The sequence below is a fragment of the Capricornis sumatraensis genome, chromosome 9, assembly GCF_032405125.1.
Source record: "Capricornis sumatraensis isolate serow.1 chromosome 9, serow.2, whole genome shotgun sequence".
NCBI classification, from domain to species: Eukaryota; Metazoa; Chordata; class Mammalia; order Artiodactyla; family Bovidae; genus Capricornis; species Capricornis sumatraensis.
Window position 1 is genome coordinate 89,427,275 of NC_091077.1, and position 16,303 is coordinate 89,443,577.

Consider the following 16,303-nt stretch of genomic DNA (forward strand, 5'->3'; position numbering starts at 1 on the left):
CACATTAAAACAATTTTTAAAATCTCAAACTAATAGTCACTCAAAAAATCAATTTGCTACAGACTTCCATATTAACGCTTTCTGGTAATTATCTAAGGCCCTCTGATATATATATGGAAGGGCTTTAATGTTTGACTTCTTTGTCCTATCTTTCTCAGACACATTGCTCCTGAAAGTACATTAAGCCTCATTAAGCATGCATATATATATATATATATATATGTGTATATATATATATATTTTGTTCACCTCACTTTGTATCGATTGAAATCTGAAATATAAAACAACTGGTCAAAAATTTTAAACATTAAAAGTTAGGAAATAATGCCCAGAAAATGAGGTGTTATAATGTATCTTAAGGTACATACTTTATTATACACAAAATAGGCAAGCCAGACTCCACCAAATCTTGCTTCTAATGAATTATTTTGATAACATTTTCAAAACAGATACTTTTAAAAATTAAATCATGGAATCAATATGCAAATGCAATTTAGTCAGAGTCTGTCTGATCCACAGTAGATCTTAAAATGTGGCCCTATAAAAACCCCTTCTTTCTGACCAAACCATACACCTCTGGCCTCTGTTCCCCAGTGTGATGCTCTAATTCAGGGAAAAAGGATCTAAGTTGAACATTTTCTCTTTGAAAGACTCTAGAGGCAAAGGGATCAATAAAGCAATATGTCTGTTACTGCTCATGCTAACGGTCTCTTTACCCCTGCTCTTCTGCAACAGACCTCAGAGACAGACTGAAAATGTTTTCATCCCATTAACTTGTGCTTGATAGTGCAGGTGGAGGCTAATTTTATACGGCCTATGTTATGAATCCTATTGGACTATCTAAAACAACACTTAATTCTAAAAATTATATAAGGCATTAAATATAATTAAGGCATGTTACTACATGTAATACAGCAACAACTTATTACAGTATGTAAGGAAATATTTCCTAAATAGTGGTAATCTGTACATGTGTAACACTTTCATCAAACAACAACAAAAGTGCTTTCAAATATCAGAGGCAAATAAAATTACTTAAAAAACAGAAGCAGTGGCAGTATTCTTTAAGAGAGAAAGATAACTTTTACGACCTGACATAATCCAGTGTTCTAATGACCAAATGGCAACTTCCCAACAGTAACACATTATTTGGGGGGTTTAATAATAATATATCTCACCCTCTATTACAGACATTATAGATAACTTTCCCATTTCTGTTCTACTTATGCTCTCATAGTGTATGAACTAAATGTTTTTTTTAAAACTTCAAAATAGAATTTTAAGTGCTATCAAATAATTTTAGAATCAGACTTTCTTGCAACTGAACATCTTGATGGTTCACAGTATTAAAATCTCCATCAGTTGCAGACATCTGATGCTATCATTATTTGCTTAATAAACTTATTACTAATAACCTCAAAACAAAAATACTTTAAAATTTACAGATAACCAGTCTTGACTAAGAAAAATGATGCATTTTTCAAGAACTTCCTGGACACATATTCAAATTCATTTCTGCTTTAAGCATTGATAAAACAGATACAGATTCACTGCTTTCAATATCAACAACTAGCAACTGTAGGGATTTTATACTCAACCCATTTGTAAGTGGCTCCAAATAACAAAAGGTGAAAAAGCATCTTCAGTCTCCCTAAATTCTGCCTTTGAAGTGGTGACTGACTGTAAGTGATTCACCACATTCCAAATGCACATGTGATTGGTAACACTGTAACTGTGAACTGCCTGCTATGTTTTGTGTTGAGCAGCAGGTCATTGAGAATCTTGACTATATAGTTTATGATCATCTTGTGGACCAAAGGGTATTCCTTTAGTTGGAGCAATTCCATTTTCCATTTCTCTCTGCTGTGACGGGGGTGTGACTCCTGAATGCAAATGTGAAGAATCCACTGTTGAATGGTGACTGACATCCACCTTAGCTAAAATTTCATAATACAGCAAATAAAACACTGGTGTTATTATGCCTACTATCAACATTATCACTACAGCTGTCCACCACCCTATTCCCCAATCTGCTCCATAATAAGGGTCCTTCCGTTGAATGTTTTTGTTGTCAGGTTCAAAACGGACCTGTTGTGCTGTCAAAGCAGACACCACCTCATTCAGGTTCTCTCTTTTGGTGTCTGTACATTTTACTATTTGTTCGATGTCCCGGTCTACTTCTTTTAGAAAGCTACCAGCTGACTCAGTGGAAGAAAGAGAGTCATTAGCTGACAAAAGTTCCTGTTGTTCTGGAAGGTATTGAACAGTAGAAGGACGTGAAGCCTGTCTTCCTTTTGGAGGATAAAGTGTTTCAGTCAATGAACTAAACTTTTTTACTGGAATTTTGATAGACCTAAGGGCAAAAAAGTCTTGGTCACTGATGAGATTGTTAACCCTCTTGATATCTGCTACCTGTAAGAAAAAAAAAAGCAACATTCAACTAAATTCTGAATCAAAATAAAAATAGGAACAAGTCATTCATCCCAGTTACTTTTAGAGGGGAAAAAATGAGCTTAATATTAGAAGTATTGAGTTATCACATCCAGAAAGATTTTATCTGTGGGTAACAGTTCTACACCACACTTGATCTACCAGTCTTAAGAAATCACCAATTATATTCTACCATCACCCCCATATATTGTTAACACTAATTCTAGTTATTTAAATAGATTCTAGGATCTTTTGATATTTCTCTTTGTACCTTATGTACAAATATCACACTCTGCTGCTTATAAACAATTTGTGAAGGAAGGATTATAGACTTAAGTTCTTTCTTCTTATGTGGCAGTTAAGAGTATAGGCAAATGTCAACTTAACCCAATAAAAGTACCATGTTTTATCAAAGCTAAGATGCCATCCACTCTTAGAATGTCCCATTATTTTATGTATCATTAAGGTAAAAAAACTCCACCAAATATTGAAGATGCCACCATTCTAATTTTAAATGTTAAAATATTTTATTTTTAAAAATACACGTTGGAATTAATAAAGTGATAATATATCTCCTTCACTTGCTTTCTGAAGCCATTTCCCCCCAAACTTCTTGCTGTAAATGCATTATTCAGCTCCTCCCAAGATCAGTCATTTCTATAGGCTTTCCTTGTATACTTTATATAGTCCTCAACCTGTCTATATATCCTATCCAACTGCCAACAATGGCAAGAGTAAGGGAGTATTTCTCAGGCTACCAGTTACTATGCCAGATTCTCCAACTACCTTTAAATTATTAGTCCATCAAAGCTGTAAACTAAGCCCTTATCATTTATCACCTGATTGATGTCAGAAAGGTTAAAGTGAATCTAAGATAACACTTAGATTTCTGACATGGCCAACAATGGATAATCATGTCCCTTATAAGATACGGAACACTGGAGAGGGATAAGAGAGAATGAACACAGATTTCACATGTGTTGACTTTGAGGTGCCTGAAATATGAAAGTGGAGGATGTCCAAAAGGCAGTTAAGAGATGAATGTCTAAAATTCAGAATGATCCAGCTAAAGAGAGAGATTTGTGGATTACCAGCAGAAATGATAACTTAAGTCACAAGAGTAGATAGATTTGCTAGAAAAAGGTAACACAGGAAAGATCCCTGAGGAATGCCAACATTTGAGGTGCGTGCTGAGTGAGAGAAAGCCACAAAGGAGCCTGAGAAACAGGAGCCAGGAAAGCACTATGTCATAGTGGGTAAAAGCACAGGCTACCAGGATTTGAAGCATGACCTGGACACTTTCTAGCTGTATGATTTGGGGCAGGTTGTTTAACCTCTCTGCAAATCAGTTTCACGTATGTAAAATGGCCCTAATACTACTACCTACCACATACGGTTACTGTGAAGATTAATGTATTAAAATGTCCAAAGAACATCTATAGCGAAACACATATATTATGCAAGTGTTAGCTTATATTAAACTTTAATAGTAGGAAAATCAGAAACCTGCAGAATCCAAGTTGTCAAAGAGGGTTTTTAAGAGGCAGCAGTGGCCTGGATTAATTGCATATTACTGATCCAGTGTGATGCAGAATGAGAAAAAGTGAATTCCTTTGATGTATATGTGTGGAAAGAAAAGAGAGGAGATGACAGTGTAATGTTAAAGGGTGTTTCGCCATTTTACTATCTTAGGAATCTTTTTAAGACAAATGAGGATTCACTGACAACCTGAAAACCTGACCCTATTCTCTTTAAATGCTCTTTTGTTTGGTATTGTACATTCCAACTAATAACTACTCAGCAATCTTTCTGAACCATGCTTCCAAGATTTAGCCTCTATCTCTCTAAATATCGCTATAATGTTTTCTCTGTTATGCAAACTTCCTTGGTTACATTTAGGATTCCAACCTTGAACTTTTTGTTCCTCATCACTGTTTTATAACAGGCATATTTTAATAATTCCTAAGGTTGAATATTTATAAGCAGAATATGGCACTAACTTCCATAATTTTTAAATGATAAATCCTTTTTGTAAGATTAATCCTTTTTTTTTCCTATTAGTTGCGCTCTGTCAAACAGAGCACTGTTTAACCCCCTAACTCCGCTTTATCAGTTTTCCCATTACTATGGCCAATGCCATCTTCTCTGTTAAGCTAACTGCCTTTCAGCACTCTACATTTAATTAAGGAAACAGCAGACACATCCTGTGATTGCCCCTAATACATTTTCTATCAGCTTCTTCTCTATCCTTGCTATAAATATTTTAGCCCACACACTTACATTCATTGGATATTCTAATAACCACTTTCTTAGATTCCCTCTAACTCACTAGCAGGTTCTCCCTGCCCCACCCCTACCCCCATTTTGCAGCACTCTTTAAAACCTTAAAATGATCTTCTCTTACTATGTATCAAACTTTTCCTCAGTTATCTTACAGCACTTCATCCTAGTCTGTCACTCATTTCTGACACACCTAATAAACTTCCTCTGTTGTCTACTTTATTTCCTCCTTGCTATCTTTTCTACTTCACTGTCATACGTCTGAAATACTTAGTCCTTTTCAAAACCTCACTGATTAAAAATATGACCTATTTTTAAATCATTCAGATGGCATTTCAGATTTCTCTTTTTCTAAGAAAACTTTCCAGGCTCTAGAAAACTACTGTTTCTCTAATAAAACTACTAGACCATACTCTTCTCTTGGATCTCCATGTTGATATTTTTAGCCTTGCCCCAATCTTAGAAGTCTTGATTACTTTCCATTAACAACCTTCTAAGGTTTATTTCTCCGTGGTCTTATTTCTCTACAGAATACATATTAACAATTTTATCTGCATTAAAGAATGAAATCAGATCATTTTCTGATTTAACAATAAATAATGTTCCCATGCATGAATAAATCACAAAAAACCCCAAACCCAGCTTTTCTTACTCCATCAAGAAATGCATTTCAATAAAATATTTTATTAAATGTTTAAACTAAAATGTATAATATTTGTTTTGATCAATCATGAATAACTGCAGTACTTATTCATAAAAAATAACACAGAATAAAACACATAAAATAAAAAAATAAAAAATAAACACATAGAACCTCATGGTCATAGGAAACTTTATAAAATTAAATTTAAATATATATATAAATTTATCAATATATGTGTGTTTCTACTGCAGGGAACTGTGACAGGTAATCCATAAAAGGTTTTCAAGCATAAATATATTTTATACTATGAAAGATTTTGAGGGGGAGAATGAAAATATTAATCAAGGAGAAAAAGGAATATATAAAATTTCATGCTACCAAAAAGAGAGCTCATATATATTTTAAATGAATGATTTTAGGTAGCAAATCCTGGTGGTATTTAGAATTCCATGCATACATTTAAAGAATATTGTAATAGTCTTTTTTTTAAATATCAATATTGACAACATTCTGGAAATTAAATTCTTTGAAACAATTTTAAGTCACGATGTATTTAAGATGTTCACTTCAAAATGTGCGAGGTGTTACATAGTACATACATTTCAAAATTCTTTTGGGAGCATAAAAATAAAAACTTTGATAACAAAGGATTTAAACGTGTTTACATGAAAACTGATTCCATGTTATGGATGCAAGATGGACATGACACAGATATAAAATGAATTTAAACAGAGTTTAATACCTAGTAAAATAAAAATATACCTCTCCTCTATAAATCCCTCTTAAGAGAATCTATTTCACAGAAACAAAGGTATTAGTAGTGACGACATTCACTGCCCAATGCAAAACATGGAGAAAATCCTGACTACCCATGAATAAGAGAACAATTTAATAATTGTGGTATGTCCATACTATGGAACATCTTAAGCTATATACCATAGTGAGTTAGACCTGTATGGCTATCAGGGATGTCCATGATATACTAAGAAATGAAAAAGAGGCAACTTTCACAGTAACATGGATAATATAAACCAATTTTAAAAACATCACCACATACATATACATCTCCCCCCAGAGAAGGTATGGAAAGAGATACACCAGTGTGTGTTATCTTAGGAAGTTGGGACAGGAAAAATATTTTCCTCATTTATTTCTACATTCTCTTACAACCTGAATAGGGAGAAAAATAAATACATTTCAGTGTTTTCAATCTGAAAACAGAATCATTTAGAAATAAACAGAATTCAAGTGTTCACTTAAAAGTTAAGAAGTTAACATCCACCAACAGGGTAAGAGGAAAAACGCGGGGGTGGGGGGGGGGGTGGCGGCGGGAGGGGTGTGTGTGTGTGGAGAAACAAAGATGAAAGGGCATAGACTTTACTTCAACTTGTACTATGAACAAATAATGTATTTGGGGCTGCATTATGCAAAATCAGATTACAACTTACCGTACAACAGTATTGAAGGGCTATTGCATTTAAAGTGTCTCCTTCCTGTATATCTTTTGTTAACACTATAATGTCATCAAGTCTATCTTTTGATGTACTTCTTCGGATTTTTTCTTTTCCTCGGGATCGAAGCTCATACACTTCAGCATCTTCCTCCAACATATCACTGTCTGTACAATTTCCAAATGCATGTACTTGAGCACTTGAATGAATTCCTGGAAGAGGAAAACTACGATTCTGATGCCTCCCAGCCATGTCCAAATCTGGTGGGGAAAGAAGGCAGAGAAAACTTTGGAATGTAGCTGACCCATTTGACTAATTTACATGAATCCTATATTCAAGACACTATATTTTGTTTTTTAAAGAATGGTTTGAGTCATTTAAAAACTTAGGTTCAAGTTTTGTAGCTGTTGAAGAACAATGAGCATATCTGGCAATGGAGACAATGGGATGGGAGGAAGAGGTAATCCATTATTTTAGACTGTATGTCACAAAACAGTGATGCTTACATTTTAATAAGGGCAAGCTGCTGTATTTTTTTAGGTCAAAAAATTAAGTTTCCCCATTCTGAGTATGTGAAGAAAATATAAGAAATAACTTTAAGATCACACATCTTAAAAATGTGTGATCATATATATAATTTATAGATCTGATGGAATCAAAGTATATATATAGTTTTTACATATATACACACAATGTTTTTATAAACCCCAAACTTTCTGAGTTGTCCTGAGTTTTAAGTTCCATGAGACTGAACTATCTTTTGGTCTCCCTTCCCACTTCCCTGGATCAGGCTAATTTCAGTATTTATATTTAGTACAATATGTGCCATCTACACAGGTCATGATTTTGCTCTCAACCAGGGATTTCTTCCCTGGCAGCTTTTCATCAAACTTTAAGGTCAATTTAAGGTCCATAGAGACTGTGAACAGATTTTAAGGCACTATATTCACTTACACTTCAGAAAAGACATTTTAAGACTGAGATGAGAGCTGACTTAAGTATACTCACTCACAAATCACCTTCATCAAGCTGACCTATTCTCATTAAAAAAGATTAAGTGGGAGAAATTCTCCAACGGGAGGGGCATTCGGTGCTATGTGTTCTGAATGGATGGCTTTGACACAGGGGTGCCACTATGTACGGCAATGCTGTCTGTGTCATCAACCACCCCTGTGAACCCAACTGCTTTCTTGAGTCATCCACGTGGAGGGCTAGGGGCACATCATCATCTTTACCTACCCTGCATTGTGTCCTGCGCGGTGAGGAGCTCATGTATGACTACAAGTTCACCACTGACGATGCCAGCAACAAGATGCCCTGTAACTATGGTACCTAGTACTGCTGAAGCTGTGGCTACCTGCCACAACCCCTGTTGCCAACTTGGCCCTAGCCTGGGGACCTCCTCATCCCTCCCAGAGCATCTCACGCCACCATCATGTTCAGGGTGGATGCGGGCATGCAGGTGGCAAGGGCTCTGCCTCCCCACCTCCAGGCCACCCAGCAATTGCCCCTTCCTGCCCTGGGGCCCCAGAATATAGACCCTGCACAAAGGTTTCTAAATCCCTTCTTACCTCTGTTAGGAGAGTGGGATCCCAGGGGGCAACCAAACCCTCCCCCACCAAAGTCTTAAAAAACAAGAACATAAACCAATTCCGCACTCACGGTTTTAGCTTCATATTAATTATTCACATAGGGAAGGATAGATTATTTTCAATAATTGTGAAAGAGAGTAGAGAAGTAGTAAAAGGAATTGGGAAGGTAAAATACTTAGGGCTTAACGCTGTGGCTCAGATAGGAAGAAATTAAAGGTCACACCAAGATTTCTGATTTATGTCCCTGAGTAAACATTGGTGCCATTTGCTAAGATCTGGAACACTGGAAGAGCATGGGGTGAGGGTGGGGGACTTTGATTATAAATTCCTTTAAGACAACCAAAAAGAATGTCAAATAGTCAAGTGAACTATGTAATCAAATTCAGAAAGGTGTGAGTGACATAATTTCATGACTCGTCTGCACATAGGTGGAAACTGAAGCTGTATAGATGAGATTACCTAGAGAGAGCACAGAATAAGAAAAGTGGGTCCAATGCGGACCCTTGGAGAACTGCTACATTTAGTATCTAGATGAAGGAAGATCAGCCTACAAAAATGGAAAAGAAGTAATCAGAGGAGGAGGAAATCATGAAAATGCTGTGCAATGAAAGCCAAGACTAAATGATTTCCCAAAGGCAGTTGTGAATACTATGGACAAGCACCAGGTGGAAAAGAAAAAAAAAAATCAGAAAAGACCAACTCCAAAAATCTGAATTTGTAATATACACAATAGATCATCTACTGTGTTGGGACATACTTAGAAAATTTGGGAAACTATTTCATATCATTGAATCCAACCCCAGAAAACCAGTTTCTGACCCTGCTCTACGGCAACACGGTAATGCTTTAAAAATTCAAAAGTTTCTACTCAATAAGTGACTAATAGCTACATATTAAGTCGATAATTTCACCTGTTCCCCCAAGAGCTACATTATACTACCATAAACTGGAACTCCTAACTCAGCAGCCACCAAACTGAAGAAAGCTACCCACATTTTACATCTCAAAAGCAGTTTTAAAATCACATCTGTTCCTTCAAGGAATTCTAACAAGTGACAACTCTAACAAGGTTAAAGATGAAACTTGTTTTAATACAATAAATTAAGGATGCTTTATTTTTATTTTGTTCTCAAAGAAGTTGAAAGAGTATCTCACCTTCACCTAAAACACATAATAGTTTTATTTCCACTTTTTTTTAACAGTCTTTCAATACTGTCTTTAGGAAATATCTGTGAATACTGTGGATTCCTAGGCAAAATTTTATACATATGCACACTTTTCTGGGGATAATATTCATTGTTTTCATATTCTCAAAAAGTTTTACAAGTTATGAACCACTTAATATACAGCAATTTACACTTGGCTATACTAACTCAGTTATGCTGCCAACTTTAGATGAAAAAGTCTGATAATTTGTTCTTAGAATCCCAAAGTGGCTTAGTACCGCTGAAATTCACTGAGCAAGGCACAAAAGCCATTTTAGGTACTATTATAAATGTCTCTCCATACATGTGCTACACAGGCGGCGCCAGTGGTAAAGAACTTGTCTGCCAAGCCGAAGACCTAAGAGATGCAGGTTCGATCCATTGGTCAGGAAGATTCCCGGGAAGAGGGCATGGCAACCCACTCTGGTATTCTTGTCTGGAGAATCCCAGGCACAGAGGAGCCTGGCAGGCTACAGTCCATAGGGTCGCAGAGTCGGACACGACTGAAGCGACTTAGCAGCAGCGACTCCATGATACACTGAGAAACAGTATCTCTGTCTCACGATCTCTTCACTCCACTTGTACTGAAGTAACGCAGGCAGTAGAATACCACAAACTGGATAGTTTGTTTCTGAATAATCAAGAGTTGGTTGTGTCCCTAATTGACATGAAAAGCTAGACTCTGGCCCTGGCATATAATTATCTGAGCCAACTATATAAAAGATTACAAAGTACACAGTAGTGAAGTCATCTGGCTCAATTCGCTCCACCTGTTACAATTCTCTTAGGGCAGGACAGAAAACACAAGTGCCTCCTTCAGAAACTGAAACAAGCCTGCATGCTACGTAGATTGCAAGAATTGGCAAAAAAGTACCCCAATGGACCCCACGTTAAAGCACTCATCAGCTCACTCGGTAACTGAAAATTATTTCCCCAAATACCTGCGTGCTCTGTAAGTGCTGTTGGGTGTTTTCGCTTTGACGTTCCTTAAGCAAGTAGCAGTAAAACGGCCACAGGTCTCAAGCTACTTCAGCACTGGGACAGTATCAGAGAGACTGTTCAGGGCCAGTAGAGTTTCTAAAAACTTAACTTCCCCCCTCCTCCTTTCCACACGTCTAGTTTTTTTTCTCTGTTACACCTAGCGATGATTAAACCTCAGATCCCTATGTTGTCATCGCACTTGGGACGATGCGTACCAGATGCTGTCAATGAATATCCAACACAAACACGAGGTTGTGGGAGAAAGGTAGCGTGTCTAGTCGGGAAACGCTCTGCTCCGGGATGCAGGCAGGGAGGAGCCTTTCCTCTGAGCCTCAGTTTCCCCGAGAATGTATCAGGGGGCTTTGGTGGAGCCGGTCTCGAAGGTTTCCGCTGCCTCGGAGTCTCTTCCAAGCGGGGCCGGGGTCCGAGCCCCCGACACCCGGCCCGCCACATCTGCGGCCGCTGGGTCCGCGCCGCCTCCAGCGAAAGGGCAGTCGGGGCCTCAACACCGCCGGCCGGACTCGGCCACCCCCACCCCCGCACCCACCTCTGGCCGCCATCTTTACCTGTCCCGTTAGCAGGGGGGACTCAACGAGGAGACGGCCACCAGGTCCGCCGCCGCCGCCGCCGTCCCGGGCCAGTTCATGGCCGAGCCTCAGTCTCTGACTGCCCCTGTCCTCCTCCACCCTCGTCGCCGCTGCCGCCGCCACCAACGTCTCCGCCTTTCGTGCCGTGCGCCGCCGCCACGTCCGCAAACCTGCCGTGCGTCATCGCGTCAAGTGGGCGGAGGTGGGAAGGGACCGGGAGGAGGCGGAGGGCGGGGGCGCGAGGGCGAGCCCAAGAACCCGGGACGCTCTCACCACAGGCCGACGGGGGCGCGCAGGCGCAGGGATTCCGCCGTAGCCCGGGAGTCGGCTGCGGGTTCCAGCCCCGCCCCTGACGCCAGCCCCGCCCCTGACTCCTCGCCTTCTGCCCCGCCCCTTCATTTTCCCCAGTACATAAAAGGTTCGGGGCCAAGTCCGCAGGCTAATCGAGCTATTTGGGCGGACCTCGTGTAGTCTTCTGTTTCTTTCGTACAGCGTTGGCAAAGACCGGCTGGAAAACACTGAGGGGGACGGTACTGAGGGTTTGTGAGGGTTTGTCCGGGGCTGCTGTGCATTTCCTCTTTGCCTCTGAAGACTTGTGTGATGTGAGGAAGGACGCCCCGAAGCATAGTATTGACATCCATGTTTTAAATTATTCCATGCTTCTTGCTCTTCGTACTGAATCCTCTCGACTCCTGCAGAGAAGACAAAATACTGGAGGGAAAAATCCCTTGGGCGGCAGAGGACAATTGTCTCAGCCTTTATATTCTTAGATGAGGAAAGTGAGCCACCTAGAGTTAGGCTCCAGAAAATGTTTGCCCTCGAGCCCGGGGTTTTCAGGCTTCCTTTTCTCAATGAGACAAGGCTATTTACAAATTGCAACTTAATTTGTTTTGAAAATTAACTGAAAGTCAATAAGATTTTAGTTTGTTAAATGACAAACTCATGACATCATACATGGTGCTTCTCAGAAATTTACTGAATGAGTGTGATAACGTGTTTGAATTTATGTAAATAAGTGTAAAGCGTTTTTAATGATGTGCGTAATGTCTCCCAGTGTTGACGTTAGACTTTACATTTTGACTACCAGGCTGTTCTTATGACAATATAAATTTTAGACCCAGACAGGCAGGGTGCAGTCTACTTCTTTGAGGAATGTCTGAATATTTATGCATCCTGAAGTCTTCGAAGCTTTGTTTTAAATTATTTTCAAAGATGATGTTTTCTGTTTTCTGGGAAGTGCCTCAGTAAAGGTTAGGAATTCTGCATTGCAATCTTTTTTCTTTTATTTCTGAAGATAGGCACTGTGCTCCACAATGCAACAAAAAGAACTGGAGTAGAAGACTTAAAAAAAAATTGTTTTTTAAGTTTGTCGGAGCTGTTCTGTGTGCTGTTGCCCTTCTGACACCCCTGTCTGTAACCATTTATCACTGAGACATTTTCTCATCAGTAGACAAAGGATATTTCCCCTACTTGATGTGTAGGACTCAAACAGCTCAGCCTTCATGAATGTTAATGTGAATACAACCTTCTTTCTCCATATAGGTTTCTTTTCTTATTTTAATGTCAATAGGCAGTAGAATCCATGTGAAAGTCCAAGAGATAGAATTTCAAGCGCTTCTACAGGACTGCTACCTATTCCCTTTGTATAAATACTTTCTCAGTGATATGTGCATGCTCTTGAACCATTATTTATATTTCACAAAGGTGCAGTTACTGAACTTTTTACAAAAAGACAATAATAGAGTTATATTTTATTATAAAAATATACAAAGGAGGCAGTTAGCCATGAAGTTTGGCCAAGTTCCAAAAAACTGGCCAGTAGGAACAAATACTTTGTCTGAGGAAAAGGATGTCCCTAGTATTGAGCAAGGCTAAAAGGATTTTCAGTTTTTTAGATCTCTGACAGTTTTCAAGCAAAGGCTGTAGACAAAAAAATATGTAGTTTCTGGGAATGTGTATTTCTGTTAAACATTTAGGTTTTGTGGTATGTCCCAGAATAAAAACTGTATTTTAATAAGAGTGTAAATTGATGTAACCAGTTAAGAGTGTTACTTGGAAATATCAAAGTTAAAAATGAAAATGACTGAATTATTACATTGCAAAGTAATTACCTTGGATTCACTTACAGATAAACGTATACGATGTAACAGGTATTTTCAGGAATGTTTATTACAGTAATAGCCAAAAATCTGAAAATATGTTAAATGTTCATCAATAACAGACTGAAAACTTCTGGTACTTTTAAATAATGCAATATTATGCCTTTGCTCAAAGCAATGAAGTTGTTTTTAGTATTTTCTGATTTATTAATTTAATTACCTAACATGCTTTTTCTGGAGAAGAACTAAGTGTGAAATCTTTGTTGTAGGCATTGGGGATACAATGCTTAAAAAGCCAAATTTTCCTTATTCATGGGGCTTCCATAACTAGGCACATGGAAAGAGAGTTCTCCAGAATGTATTTTAAAAAGAAAAATAAGTAAGATGCCACATAGAATGTGTGATGTCACTGCTTTGGAATAAAATTTTATTTTATTTATTTATTTATTTTGTACTATTTTATGACTTTTAATAGGACCAAGTTGTTCTTTTTTTATTCCATAAGTTATGGCTTTTTTAAAAAAATTTTTAATTGGAGGATAATTGTTTTACAATATTGTATTGGTTTCTGCTCCACAACAACATGAATCAGCCATAAGTATACATATATCCCCGCCCTCATGAGCTTGGATTGTTCTTGACTTCTCTTATATTGGAGCTGGACTGTGATTCCTGTTTCTAATTTGATGGCTGTACTCTAAGAAATTGGGGGGAGGTAGGATGGAGGCATCTCCAAAAACCTCCTGGGTATTCTCACGAGATGTCCACTTACATCTGAATCTTAATATTGTCATTACACCATCATCATTATGACCACATATGGAATAAAATTTTAAATGCACACCCCTCACCCTCCCCACTCACACACACACGTTCGTATATCTGTACAGGAAAGTGTGTTTAATTTTTCTTTCTAGAAAATTACTAAAGAAATTTTTAACAGTGGTTGAAAGGACTAGATGTGGTGGAAACCTTTGCCTTTTCTTCTTAGACCTCTCTACATAGACTGAATTTTTATTACCACGTGCTTTTATTATTATTGAAAAATATTAAGGTTGAAGACTTTTTTTAATAGGCTGTGCTTGACGGGTCTTTGTTGCTATGTGGGATTTTCTCTAGTTGCAGCGAGTGGAGGCTACTCTCTAGATGCAGTGTGTGGGCCTCTCATTGTGGTGCCTTTTTTTCTTGCTGAGCACTTAGGGTATGCAGGCTTCAGTAGCTGTGTTTCCTGGGCTCTAGAGCATAGGCCTAATAGTTGTGGCACAAGGGCTTAATTGCTCTGTGGCATGTGGGATCTTCTTGCATTGGCAGGTGGATTCTTTACCACTGACCCACCAGGGAAGCCTGCGTTGTCTTGTTGAATAACTGGACTTGTTTTATCCACAATTAGCCAGTAGTCAACCATGCATCGCTTAATCATTCCTGAGTCTCTTTGTGCTTTGTATTCAAGTAGTGAGTATCTATAAAAATAGAACCAAATCAAGTCCCTTGGAATGAAAAGACAAAAGAGTAATGGAACATTTAATTGTTTTTATATTTCTTCTTTATTTCCCTTTGCCAGATTTCTTTCAACCTTGCTTTTTGACTCTCTACTCCTTGTATCCTTTTATCAGCCGTTCCTTCTCATTCTACTTTCTAGAAGCAAAGACTACAGTACACCAAGGAAATACTTAAAGGACTTTAAAACTGGATTGCGATGAGACCTAAAAACTCCCCTCATCTCTGATCTTCAAACAATCTATATGTAGAAAAAAATTATTGTGTCTCTTCTCCAGAAGTCTTTAAAAAAACAGACTGCGTGGTTTAGATATGTTCCACTAGAGGTAAGCCAGATGAACTCCCTAGCTGCTGTTCCTCCTCTGATTCTAAAGCAGAGTGATTGTCATAATCAAGCGCTCCCTGGTGGCTCAGACAGTAAAGGATTCGGGAGACCCAGGTTTGATCCCTGGGTTAAGAAGATCCCCTGGAGAAGGGAATGGCTACCCACTCCTGGAGAATTGCCTGAAGAATCCCAAGGACAGAGGAGCCTGTCCAGCCATAGTCCATAGGGTCACAAAGAGTCAGACATGACTGAGTGACTAACACTTTCACTTATCATAATGCTCTGCCATAATGTGTATAAAAGAAGAGTCAAGTGTACTTCAGGAATTCAGAGTTGCTTGCAAATGCAATTTTAATGTATTTGTACATGCAAATATAAGTGGTTATAAATGCAAGTGAATATAATTCAGGGATATTAACTATTGAATATGATTTGAATGGCTTCAAATGTCTCCATCTACAGACATTATTAGATGAAAACTAGACTCAAAATACTATTCTTAAATTGTCTAGCTGGGAAGTTATTACACAAAGAAAGGAATGGTTACATGTTTACAATTAAGTAGACTATAACTTGAAATTCCTTGTTTCCTGTGATCTCTACAATTACTCTGGCTACATAAATAAATGGGGCAGATGGATGCCCTAGAATATGTATCCTGCTTGCTGTCTTGCCTACTCTTCCAAAGACCTATGATGGTCAATAGACTTAAGTCCACTTTCACCAAAGGAAAACATAACAGATGACCTCGTCAACGGAATTGGATAAGAGCGTACAAAGTTGGAGAGCAAGTCAAAATAAAGTCCAGAGAGTAGACATGCAGTTACATTTCTAAGTAGTCAGTAGCGTACTCATGGAGTTAGGAAGATTAGGAGGTAGGGAAGCATGAAGAGAAAATGAAGAGGTACATGGAAAGATTTCTAAAACGAAGACACAAAAGTGTTTTCCTATTCTAGCCTAGGTCTTTCCAGATAGTTAAGAGACCACTCCCATGGCAGTCCTCAGCTTAACCAACAGTATTTGAAAAAACAAAATAGAAATTCCATTCCCAGATAAAGAATCATAGAACAGCGAGGTACATATACCTAAAGGGAAGGTAGTACTCGTCTGACAAAATATAGACAGAAATTACATCTATTCATTTGATAAATATTAATTAAGCACCTACTGTGTTTCAGGCTCTGTTTTAAGAGCCAGGGATCTGTAGTAACCA

At 38.2% G+C, this 16,303-nt stretch overlaps 1 protein-coding gene across 1 annotated transcript; it reads right to left on the reverse strand.

Annotated features, from left to right (window-relative positions):
* Positions 1-405: 405 nt before the first annotated feature.
* Positions 406-11,259, reverse strand: LYSMD3 (LysM domain containing 3). Its single transcript, XM_068980914.1, has 3 exons — positions 11,149-11,259; positions 6,802-7,064; positions 406-2,412 (listed from the first exon to the last, which is right to left on the reverse strand). The coding sequence occupies exons 2-3, from the start codon at positions 7,054-7,056 to the stop codon at positions 1,771-1,773; spliced, it is 897 nt and encodes a 298-aa protein (XP_068837015.1). The 5' UTR covers positions 7,057-7,064; positions 11,149-11,259; the 3' UTR covers positions 406-1,770.
* Between the last annotated feature and the right edge of the window lie 5,044 nt (positions 11,260-16,303).